The sequence below is a fragment of the Dendrobates tinctorius genome, unplaced genomic scaffold (assembly GCF_039654945.1).
Source record: "Dendrobates tinctorius isolate UK_male_01 unplaced genomic scaffold, ASM3965494v1 ptg000264l, whole genome shotgun sequence".
Lineage (NCBI taxonomy): Eukaryota > Metazoa > Chordata > Amphibia > Anura > Dendrobatidae > Dendrobates > Dendrobates tinctorius.
Window position 1 is genome coordinate 1,001,757 of NW_027361931.1, and position 12,992 is coordinate 1,014,748.

At 45.3% G+C, this 12,992-nt stretch overlaps 1 protein-coding gene across 4 annotated transcripts in view; it reads left to right on the forward strand.

Moving 5' to 3' along the window:
- The window catches only part of PEX6 (peroxisomal biogenesis factor 6), a 212,565-nt gene that overhangs the window by 74,087 nt on the left and 125,486 nt on the right, over positions 1–12,992 (forward strand). For 3 of the 4 annotated variants that reach the window (XM_073558995.1, XM_073558993.1, XM_073558994.1), the window contains exon 2: positions 9,574–9,725. In XM_073558995.1, the coding sequence (XP_073415096.1) occupies positions 9,574–9,725 (152 nt within the window). Of the gene's footprint in view, positions 1–8,373; positions 9,400–9,573; positions 9,726–12,992 lie in introns of those variants that run through there. The other variant, XM_073558996.1, reaches the window with a different exon arrangement.

The following is a 12,992-nucleotide window of genomic DNA, read 5'->3' on the forward strand; positions in this document are numbered from 1 at the left end:
CGCGACTTCTCCTCTGATCTCACACTGACAGATGATCAGAGGAGAAGCAGCGTTACTGTGTGACAAGATCGCTGCCTGGCACATAATAACGCGACTTCTCCTCTGATCTCACAATGACAGATGATCAGAGGTGAAGCAGCGTTACTATGTGACAAGATCGCTGCCTGGCACATAATAACGCGACTTCTCCTCTGATCTCACAATGACAGATGATCAGAGGTGAAGCAGCGTTACTATGTGACAAGATCGCTGCCTGGCACATAATAACGCGACTTCTCCTCTGATCTCACAATGACAGATGATCAGAGGTGAAGCAGCGTTACTGTGTGACAAGATCGCTGCCTGGCACATAATAACGCGACTTCTCCTCTGATCTCACAATGACAGATGATCAGAGGTGAAGCAGCGTTACTATGTGACAAGATCGCTGCCTGGCACATAATAACGCGACTTCTCCTCTGATCTCACAATGACAGATGATCAGAGGAGAAGCAGCGTTACTGTGTGACAAGATCGCTGCCTGGCACATAATAACGCGACTTCTCCTCTGATCTCACAATGACAGATGATCAGCGGTGAAGCAGCGTTACTATGTGACAAGATCGCTGCCTGGCACATAATAACGCGACTTCTCCTCTGATCTCACAATGACAGATGATCAGAGGTGAAGCAGCGTTACTATGTGACAAGATCGCTGCCTGGCACATAATAACGCGACTTCTCCTCTGATCTCACAATGACAGATGATCAGAGGTGAAGCAGCGTTACTGTGTGACAAGATCGCTGCCTGGCACATAATAACGCGACTTCTCCTCTGATCTCACAATGACAGATGATCAGAGGAGAAGCAGCGTTACTGTGTGACAAGATCGCTGCCTGGCACATAATAACGCGACTTCTCCTCTGATCTCACAATGACAGATGATCAGAGGAGAAGCAGCGTTACTGTGTGACAAGATCGCTGCCTGGCACATAATAACGCGACTTCTCCTCTGATCTCACAATGACAGATGATCAGCGGTGAAGCAGCGTTACTATGTGACAAGATCGCTGCCTGGCACATAATAACGCGACTTCTCCTCTGATCTCACAATGACAGATGATCAGAGGTGAAGCAGCGTTACTGTGTGACAAGATCGCTGCCTGGCACATAATAACGCGACTTCTCCTCTGATCTCACAATGACAGATGATCAGCGGTGAAGCAGCGTTACTATGTGACAAGATCGCTGCCTGGCACATAATAACGCGACTTCTCCTCTGATCTCACAATGACAGATGATCAGCGGTGAAGCAGCGTTACTGTGTGACAAGATCGCTGCCTGGCACATAATAACGCGACTTCTCTGATCTCACAATGACAGATGATCAGAAGTGAAGCAGCGTTACTGTGTGACAAGATCGCTGCCTGGCACATAATAACGCGACTTCTCCTCTGATCTCACAATGACAGATGATCAGCGGTGAAGCAGCGTTACTATGTGACAAGATCGCTGCCTGGCACATAATAACGCGACTTCTCCTCTGATCTCACAATGACAGATGATCAGAGGTGAAGCAGCGTTACTGTGTGACAAGATCGCTGCCTGGCACATAATAACGCGACTTCTCTGATCTCACAATGACAGATGATCAGAAGTGAAGCAGCGTTACTGTGTGACAAGATCGCTGCCTGGCACATAATAACGCGACTTCTCCTCTGATCTCACAATGACAGATGATCAGCGGTGAAGCAGCGTTACTGTGTGACAAGATCACTGCCTGGCACATAATAACGCGACTTCTCTGATCTCACAATGACAGATGATCAGAAGTGAAGCAGCGTTACTGTGTGACAAGATCGCTGCCTGGCACATAATAACGCGACTTCTCTGATCTCACAATGACAGATGATCAGAAGTGAAGCAGCGTTACTGTGTGACAAGATCGCTGCCTGGCACATAATAACGCGACTTCTCCTCTGATCTCACAATGACAGATGATCAGCGGTGAAGCAGCGTTACTGTGTGACAAGATCACTGCCTGGCACATAATAACGCGACTTCTCTGATCTCACAATGACAGATGATCAGAAGTGAAGCAGCGTTACTATGTGACAAGATCGCTGCCTGGCACATAATAACGCGACTTCTCTGATCTCACAATGACAGATGATCAGAGGTGAAGCAGCGTTACTGTGTGACAAGATCGCTGCCTGGCACATAATAACGCGACTTCTCCTCTGATCTCACAATGACAGATGATCAGAGGTGAAGCAGCGTTACTGTGTGACAAGATCACTGCCTGGCACATAATAACGCGACTTCTCTGATCTCACAATGACAGATGATCAGAAGTGAAGCAGCGTTACTGTGTGACAAGATCGCTGCCTGGCACATAATAACGCGACTTCTCCTCTGATCTCACAATGACAGATGATCAGAGGTGAAGCAGCGTTACTATGTGACAAGATCGCTGCCTGGCACATAATAACGCGACTTCTCCTCTGATCTCACAATGACAGATGATCAGAGGTGAAGCAGCGTTACTATGTGACAAGATCGCTGCCTGGCACATAATAACGCGACTTCTCCTCTGATCTCACAATGACAGATGATCAGAGGTGAAGCAGCGTTACTATGTGACAAGATCACTGCCTGGCACATAATAACGCGACTTCTCTGATCTCACAATGACAGATGATCAGAGGTGAAGCAGCGTTACTGTGTGACAAGATCGCTGCCTGGCACATAATAACGCGACTTCTCCTCTGATCTCACAATGACAGATGATCAGAGGTGAAGCAGCGTTACTATGTGACAAGATCGCTGCCTGGCACATAATAACGCGACTTCTCCTCTGATCTCACAATGACAGATGATCAGAGGTGAAGCAGCGTTACTATGTGACAAGATCGCTGCCTGGCACATAATAACGTGACTTCTCCTCTGATCTCACAATGACAGATGATCAGAGGTGAAGCAGCGTTACTATGTGACAAGATCGCTGCCTGGCACATAATAACGCGACTTCTCCTCTGATCTCACAATGACAGATGATCAGAGGTGAAGCAGCGTTACTGTGTGACAAGATCGCTGCCTGGCACATAATAACGCGACTTCTCCTCTGATCTCACAATGACAGATGATCAGAGGTGAAGCAGCGTTACTATGTGACAAGATCGCTGCCTGGCACATAATAACGCGACTTCTCCTCTGATCTCACAATGACAGATGATCAGAGGTGAAGCAGCGTTACTATGTGACAAGATCGCTGCCTGGCACATAATAACGCGACTTCTCCTCTGATCTCACAATGACAGATGATCAGCGGTGAAGCAGCGTTACTGTGTGACAAGATCGCTGCCTGGCACATAATAACGCGACTTCTCCTCTGATCTCACAATGACAGATGATCAGCGGTGAAGCAGCGTTACTATGTGACAAGATCGCTGCCTGGCACATAATAACGCGACTTCTCCTCTGATCTCACAATGACAGATGATCAGCGGTGAAGCAGCGTTACTATGTGACAAGATCGCTGCCTGGCACATAATAACGCGACTTCTCCTCTGATCTCACAATGACAGATGATCAGCGGTGAAGCAGCGTTACTATGTGACAAGATCGCTGCCTGGCACATAATAACGCGACTTCTCCTCTGATCTCACAATGACAGATGATCAGCGGTGAAGCAGCGTTACTGTGTGACAAGATCGCTGCCTGGCACATAATAACGCGACTTCTCCTCTGATCTCACAATGACAGATGATCAGAGGTGAAGCAGCGTTACTGTGTGACAAGATCGCTGCCTGGCACATAATAACGCGACTTCTCCTCTGATCTCACAATGACAGATGATCAGCGGTGAAGCAGCGCTACTGTGTGACAAGATCGCTGCCTGGCACATAATAACGCGACTTCTCCTCTGATCTCACAATGACAGATGATCAGCGGTGAAGCAGCGTTACTGTGTGACAAGATCGCTGCCTGGCACATAATAACGCGACTTCTCCTCTGATCTCACAATGACAGATGATCAGCGGTGAAGCAGCGTTACTATGTGACAAGATCGCTGCCTGGCACATAATAACGCGACTTCTCCTCTGATCTCACAATGACAGATGATCAGCGGTGAAGCAGCGTTACTATGTGACAAGATCGCTGCCTGGCACATAATAACGCGACTTCTCCTCTGATCTCACAATGACAGATGATCAGCGGTGAAGCAGCGTTACTATGTGACAAGATCGCTGCCTGGCACATAATAACGCGACTTCTCCTCTGATCTCACAATGACAGATGATCAGCGGTGAAGCAGCGTTACTGTGTGACAAGATCGCTGCCTGGCACATAATAACGCGACTTCTCCTCTGATCTCACAATGACAGATGATCAGAGGTGAAGCAGCGTTACTGTGTGACAAGATCGCTGCCTGGCACATAATAACGCGACTTCTCCTCTGATCTCACAATGACAGATGATCAGCGGTGAAGCAGCGCTACTGTGTGACAAGATCGCTGCCTGCCACATAATAACGCGACTTCTCCTCTGATCTCACAATGACAGATGATCAGAGGAGAAGCAGCGTTACTGTGTGACAAGATCGCTGCCTGGCACATAATAACGCGACTTCTCCTCTGATCTCACAATGACAGATGATCAGAGGTGAAGCAGCGCTACTGTGTGACAAGATCGCTGCCTGGCACATAATAACGCGACTTCTCCTCTGATCTCACAATGACAGATGATCAGAGGTGAAGCAGCGTTACTGTGTGACAAGATCGCTGCCTGGCACATAATAACGCGACTTCTCCTCTGATCTCACAATGACAGATGATCAGAGGAGAAGCAGCGTTACTGTGTGACAAGATCGCTGCCTGGCACAGCTGTGCCAGGCAGCGATCAGCTGTGCCAGGCAGCGATCTAGTCACACAGTAACGCTGCTTCACCTCTGATCATCTGTCAGTGTGAGATCAGAGGAGATGCTGCGTTACAATGAGTGAGATCGCCGGGAAACAAGCAGCTTTCCCAGCGATCGCTCCCATTGGCTGCTGTGACGCTGACGTCATCAGGACCTGAACCAATCAGGTCTCGATGACGTCGGGGGTCCCAGCATGCATTGTGCACCGGGATCCCCGCGTTGTAAGGTATGTGGGGGTCCCGGGGGGTACAAAACCGCCGACAGTAGATAAACGTCGGCGCTGCACAAAGCCCAGCAAGTGCCAACGTTTACTGTGGGCGGTCGGGAAGCGGTTAAAGGAAAAATAGATTTTTAGGGGCAAGAAAAAGCCATTAATGGCTAAATACACTCAATACTCTTAAAGGAAACATGTGACTGACAAAAAAATAAAAAAGAAAAAAAAAAGGAAGGAACTTGGCTTGCTCGTCAACCACAAGGTTTTTTCAAATGTGGAAACTGCTCGAGATGTGGTGTTATGTTACAATCTAAAACATTCTGTAGTTCAGTGGATGGGAAGATATATAATATTAGGGATTTTGGTAATTGTAGATCCTCTGGCATGGTGTACAAAGCAACATGCAGCTGCCCTCTGGATTATGCTGGTAAAGGTACTGTCACACTAAGAGATATCGCTAGCAATATCGCTCCAACTAGTGACGTTATAGCGATATTGCTAGCGACATCGCTGTGTCTGATACTTACCTACGACCCGCTCCCCCGCTGGTTATCGCTGATCGCGCGAGAACGTTCAGAACCATTCCTCGTCGGTCGCTTCCTGCGGCGCTTCCTGCTGTGAGGACGAGCGACGCGTGGAGCCGGGCGGGAGGACGCAGGATCGCCTGGTGTGACAGGTAAGTAGCGATCCCCGTCCCCAGCGACGTCGCTAGTGAGATCTGCCTGTGTGGCAGCTCACTAGCGACCACCTAGCGATGTACCAGCGATCCTGACCGCGTCATATCATTATCGGGATCGCTGGTACATCGCTAGGTGTGACAGCACCTTAAGACTATTAGGGAGCTTAGGATAAGAGTAGGTGAGCATTTGAATGACATCAAAAATAGGAGGGATACATCTATTGCGCGACAAATGAATGAGGTGCATGCTGGATCTTTGAAGGATATTACTTTTTGTATGATTGAGCTGGTCAGACCCAAACCTCGGGGGGGGGGGGGGGACCTTGACAAAATTATACAAAGAAGACAAGCAGAATGGATATATAGACTCCAATCCCTGTCCCCAAAAGGTCTAAATGAGTGCCTGTCAGTCACATGTTTCCTTTAAGAGTATTGAGTGTATTTAGCCATTAATGGCTTTTTCTGGTCCCTAAAAATCTATTTTTCCTTTAAATAATATGTAGCTAGTCTGTTTGTAAGTAGTGCGTAATAATTACGCACTAACTCTATTATGAGTTTTATTATTAATAAATTATCTGATGTTACCATTTAATATCGTTACAAATTCACTTTTTCGAGTGTTACTATACCTAGAGATAAAACATTCCTGTTGTTTGAGTTGTTCATATTTAGTCATATATTTAGTCATCTAGCTCAGTTATGGGCATATTATCATTATTATTATGTACAACTTGAGCTTGACACATGTGCCAAGTGTTTGTTTATTGTGCGCATGCGCGATAGTGCGGTATAACCTGGGCATTGTTTTTATATACGTTGACGCTTTTGGACATATGTATTCATCTTGGCGTTTGTGCGCCTGCGTGGGAATCGGTCACAGCCTAACACCGTGCTTGTCCGGTGTTTCTTTTTGGTTGCGAGGCAACAGGCGCTGACTATTTCTGGGTACATCACTTCCGGTCATGCGCATTTGGCTTGACACGCACGCTGGTCTAATGGTGGAACGCAACAGGATTAGGTAATGAATAACACTTAGCGATTGGCTGGGCAAAGTGGATGACTTGTATCCTGTGTGACCGTGCACCCAATGGGCTTAGCTGATACATGATAGCGGGGGCTATTTAAGTTTATTTCTTGAGACCGCCGCCATGCCTATTTACATCTTGTTATCTTGGGCATCATGGAGCATATCCAGTATCAGTGGTACTAAAGTCTGCGGCCTCCTGATGAACCGTTACACCGGGGAAACGCGTCGGGGCGACTTTTATGATAGGACACCACCTAGTGGTTTACTTATCTATTTTTCATCTATTTGTCCACTATGGAACAATGTAATATTATGACTATTCTAATGCACATCAGTGGTCTCTTCATTGTTATTTATAGAGGCGATTATCTATTTTTCTGCCATATATTGTTGATAGATTGCTTGGACATTATGTCCTCTTTGCATGTTTATTTTACCAATCATGCTGATAGCAATTTATGGTGGTTTTTTGGCTCATTGTGTATGAATAGTCAAATTATTATTGCTTTTTTGTGAGGGCTAGCATCAGTAGTAGCCCCAATTAGGGTTACCTTTATTCTAATTACATTTGTGGGCTTATTGCCCTGGTTACTCTCGCATTGCATTCTGTGTATATTTAAGGTTTTTATCTCCTTTTTTCCCTTCCTTCATATCTTATCTATTTGGCATTGTTTTCCCACCTGTGAGAATAGGGGGAGACAGGGGAGACAGGGTCAGTCGACGCTGAGTGGGGGCGCCAAACAATCGTATCTATTAGGGTGCCAGCCTCCACGGCAAGGAAGCGTGCAGATAGTTTATTGTAGCCTTTAATAGAGCTTTTTTTAATAATCTTTTGTCTTTTTTGATCATTCACTCACGGGCATAGGTGTTCTTAAATTCAATTGATTAAAATTAAATTTTATGGGAATACATGTTCACTTAAATATTATGTTATATTCCTTTCTCTATATAATGATTTTGTGTTGCAATACCACCGTCAGTATTTTCTCCCCTCCCCTTTTCTGCCCTCCACTTTCCCCGGTGTCCGATTCCACCCCCCCACCAGTAACTCTTGAGTCCTGTTGTTCCTCTGTCTTCGGCCCTTCCTCCATGGGCGCCACCATCTTCTAAATGGTGCCTGAACAGTGCACCCGCCGAGATCTGCCGGCACCCAGCAGATTCATTCATTCATTCCAGGTACATTTTGATCACTGTGATAGACCCTATCACAGTGATCAAAATAAAAAAAAATAGTAAATAAACCCCCCTTTATCACCCCCTTAGGGAAAAATAATGAAATAAAAAAAAGTATTTATTTTTATTTTTCCATTTAGGGTTGGAATTAGGTTTAGGGTTAGAATTGGGGTTAGAATTAGGGTTAGGGTTGGAAATGGGGTTGGGGTTGGAATTAGGATTAGGGTTGGAATTACGGTTGGGTTTGGAATTAGGGTTAGGGGTGTGTTGGGGTTAGGGTTGGGATTAGGGTTTGGCTTGTGATTAGGGTTGGGATTAGGGTTAGGGGTGTGTTGGGGTTAGGGTTGGGATTAGGGTTTGGCTTGTGGTTAGGGTTATGGTTAGGGTTGGGATTAGGGTTAGGGGTGTATTGGGGTTAGGGTTGTGGTTAGAGTTAGGGGTGTGGTAGAGTTAGTGCTGAAGTTAGAATTGATGGGTTTCCACTGTTTAGGTACATCAGGGGGTCTCCAAACACGACATTGTGCCACCATTGATTCCAGCCAATTTTGCGTTCAAAAAGTCAAATGGTACTCCCTCCCTTCCGAGCCCTGATGTGCGCCCAAACAGTGGTTTACCCCAACATATGGGGTATCAGCATTCTCAGGAAAAATTGCACAGCAACTTTGGGAAAATAAAAAAATTGTTGCTAAAAGATTATTTTTGTGACTAAAAAGTTAATTGTTCATATTTTCCTTCCATCTTGCTTCTGCTGCTGTGAAACACCTGAAGGGTTAATAAACTTCTTGAATGTAGTTTTGATCAGCTTGAGGGGTGCAGTTTTTAGAATGGTGTCACTTTTGTATATTTTCAGCCATATAGACCCCTCAAACTGACTTTAAATGTGAACTGGTCCCTAAAAAAAGAAAAGGTTTTGCTAATTTTGTTGTAAAAATGAGAAATCGCTGGTCAACTTTTAACCCTTACAACTTCCTAACAAAAAAAAATGTTTCCAAAATTGTGCTGATGTAAAGTAGACATGTGGGAAATGTTATTTATTAACTATTTTGTGTCACATAACACTCTGGTTTAACAGAATAAAAATTCAAAATGTGAAAATTGTGAAATGTTCAAAATTTTTGCCAAATTTCCGTTTTTTTCACAAATAAATGCAAAAATTATCGACCTAAATTTAGCAGTAACACGAAGCCCAATATGTTACAAAAAAACCAAGAATCACTAGGATGCGTTGAAGCGTTCCTGAGTCCTCATAAAGGGACACTGGTCAGAATTGTAAAAAATGGCTGCTGAAAGATGTCGCCAATAGGAATTTAGGGGCGTGAAAAGAAAGGTGAAAATTCCTTCCCACAGAGTTATGTGATCCCCAAGACACAGGGGTGATGAGATGGAAACGCAAAGACAAAATGAGGTACGTTCTCTCCCAACAACCTTTTGACTTTCTCTGTATATTGTAGTGTATAGAGAAGGAAATGTGATCTATTCGTAAAGTGTTGTGGCCTTCAAGGCGTTGTGTATCGCCAGTCTCTGCTATGACCGTTGGACTACTCAATCTTTCCTCTCCCTGTTCTTCCCTTCATTACAGCGCTTTAACACGGAGCCCACGCAGGAAGGACGATCTGCTCTCGTGGAGCCTCCACTTGCCTCGTTGCTTCATCTCAGTGTAGTGAAGTCTCCAGCTTACAATAGTGAAGCCATTTTTCAGGAAGCCTTGTGCCAGCACTTCCAAACACCCAGGTCAGCTCCTTGATGGTCATATACCCAAAACTTAAAGTCTTTCCTCTATGAGCTCACGTTGCCATGTACAGTGGCTTGCAAAAGTATTTAACATAACCCCTTGGCATTTTTCATGTGTTACTACCTCGCAACCTGAAATGTCACTTTTTTTTCTTCCATTTTTGAGGATTTGCATCAGTTCATGTAAAGAATATGCCTACAACTGAGAAAATATGGTTTTCTTTTTATTGTGAAGCTAACAACAAATGAAACAGAATAATTGAAAACTTCAGTGTGCGTAACTATTCACCCCCAGTACTTTGTAGCGCCTCCTTTTGCGGCTATTACGGCTGAAAGTCGCTTTGCATAAGTCTCTGAGCTTTTCACATCTGAACACTGGCATTTTTGCCTACTCCTCAAGGCAAAACTACTCCAGCAAGTTGAATGGTTCCTCTGTTGAACAGCGATCTTCAAGTCTGACCACAGATTCTCCATTGGATTAAGGTCTGGGCTGTGACTCGGCCACTCTAGAACATTTAGATGTGTCCCTTTGCATCCCTTGAGTGTTGCTTTAGCAGTATGCTTTGGGTCATTGTCTTATTTTGCAGGTGAACCTCTGTTCCTGTCTCAAATCACTGACAGTCTGTAACAGGTTCAGCTCAATAATATCCCTGTATTTTGCACCATCCATCTACCCCTCAACTTGTACCATTTACCCTGTCCCTGCTGCTGAAAAACATCCTCACAGCATGATGCTGTCACCAACATGTTTCACTGTGAGGATGTTGTTCTTAGGGTGATGATCTGTGTTGGTTTGACGCCAGACGTGTGTAAGTAAAGGCTTTTTTGTGGCCACTCTTCCATGAAGGCCACCTCTATGGATTGTGTGGCTTATGGTCGTATGGACAGATACTCCAGTCTCTGCTTGGGAACTCTGCAGCTCCTTCAGGGTTACCTTTTTTTATAACCCATCCCTGACATGTGCTTCTGAACAGTTTTGTTCCTGACCTGTTTGTAGATCTCCTTGGTCTTCATTGTGTTGTTTGAAGATTTCCTTGGTCTTCATGGTGTTGTTTGGAGATCTCTTTGGTCTTCATGGTAGAATCATAGAATGGTAGAGTTGGTGGAAGGGACCTTGGTCCTGGATCATCTGGTCCAACCCCCTACTCAAAGCAGGATTCACTAAATCATCCCAGTCAGATGTCTGTCCAGCCTCTGTTTGAAGACTTCCATTGAAGGAGAACTCGCCACCTCTCATGGCAGCCTGTTCCACTCATTGATCACTCTAACTGTCAAGAAGTTTTTTCTAATATCTAATCTGTGTCTCCTCCCATTCAGTTTCATCCCATTGCTTCTAGTCTTTCCTTGTGCAAATGAGAATAAAGATGATCCTTCTACAACAGGGGTCTCAAACTCAATTTACCCCGGGGGCCGCTGGAGGTAGAATCTGGGTGAGGCTGGGCCGCATCAGGTTTTCCACAAGAAAAGCTCTTACAAAAAAATTCCAATGTTATCAAATGTCTTTATTTTTCATCTTATTTTGTGTTAAACAATAAAAATAAATTAACAAAATCATAAGAAAAAAATAAAATCAATAAATAAAATGAAAACGATAATACAGCAGATATAGAAGACTGAAGAAACCACATAGAGTCGCTGACTAGAGAAATGTAATTATCCAGATGTCTGTATTAACAGTTCTTTAACATGTAACTTTCTGAACATGAATGGAACATTGCACATAAACTGTTTTGATCATGGCTTCTTCTGCCTCCTTCTTGCTGCTAGAGATCTGGCAGCGCTGACTCTCGGATAGCCGAGCCACATTTGGCTTAAGGGGGAAGCAGTTGAGACCCTCAGTAGGGCTGGAAGATGCTTATCAGTAAGTCTGGACCTGTACTTGGACTTATTGAAGTTCAAGGTAGAGAAGAGGTTTTCGCACAAGTATGTGCTCCCAAAAAGAGAAAGCTCAGGGAAGCTGGGGGGCAATTCTCTCAGAAATGGCCTGAGCTTTTGCACTCACCTCCCTGAACTTGGCTTTGAGTTCAGAGCTGCACTGCAGGTCAGTGAGCTCCATCTGAAGCACAGGAGGGGCATCTTGCAATCTTGCACATCAAAGGAGAAGGGGTCTGCGAAAATTTGAAATTCCTCCTGTACCTTCAAAATGACATCCATATACTCCTCACCACTGAATGGCGCGCCCGCTTCCATGAGTGCTCTGCATGATGGGAAATGGCCAAGGCTTGTCTGAGAAAGCTGGGCTTTCCTTAAGTTTTGTAGAGAATGCTCTCGCGTTGTCATAGGCAGCACGGACCAGTTGCCCCTGGCCTTGTAACTTCTGGTTCAGTACATTAAGCTCATGTGTGATATCAGCAATAAAGGCGAAGTCCATGAGCCTTTCTGGATCACTTGGCACAGGAACAGCAGCCCCATCTTTCTCCATGAAGGCTTTCACTTCCGCTCTCAACTCAAAAAATCTCTTCAGTATGTTTCCCCTGCTGAGCCGACGCACCTCGGTGAAGCAGAGCACATCCCCATATTCTGACTCCATTCCCTCTAAAAAAGCACAAAACCTTCTGTGGTTTGAGCCCCTGGATCTGATCTGGCTGATGCATTTCACAACGAAAGACATCACAGGTCAGACTTCAGGCGTTTGCTGCAGTGGGCCTGCTGATGGATAATGCCGAGCAATCACCTCCTCCACACCTTCCTCTCCCAGTTTTTTTTAACAAGTGCCACCAGCCCATTTTCCCTCCCTGTCATTGATGGCGCTCCATCGGCTGTTATTCCAACAAACCTCTTCCAAGGTAAGCCGGCATTCTCAATGGCATCACACAGCTGGTGAAATACCTCCTGAGCGGTGGTCTGGCCATGCATGGGAATCACTGTGAGCAACTCCTCTATGACTTCACAATGGTCATCAACACCACGGCCATAGATTGCGAGCTGGGCCATGTCAGTGATGTCTGTGGTCTCATCACGAGCGGCTGAGTAGACACGGAAACATTTGGCTTCCTCACACAGTTGATCATAAATGTCACTGGACAGGTCAGCAATGCGCTCTGCTGCGGTGTGGGCAGAAAGGCTGATGTTGCTACACTGACCTTTCTTTTCTGGACAGACAATACTCGCAGCCTGTAATTCGCACTTTTTTACAAATTCACCTTCTTTGAATGTCTTTCCTGCTTTAGCAATCATCTCACTAACCCCGGAGCGATCTTCCACTGCTGCAGCCTTCTCTTTGGCTGCGTTCTTAAAGAAATCTTGTTGCCTCAGTAGATCTCTTTT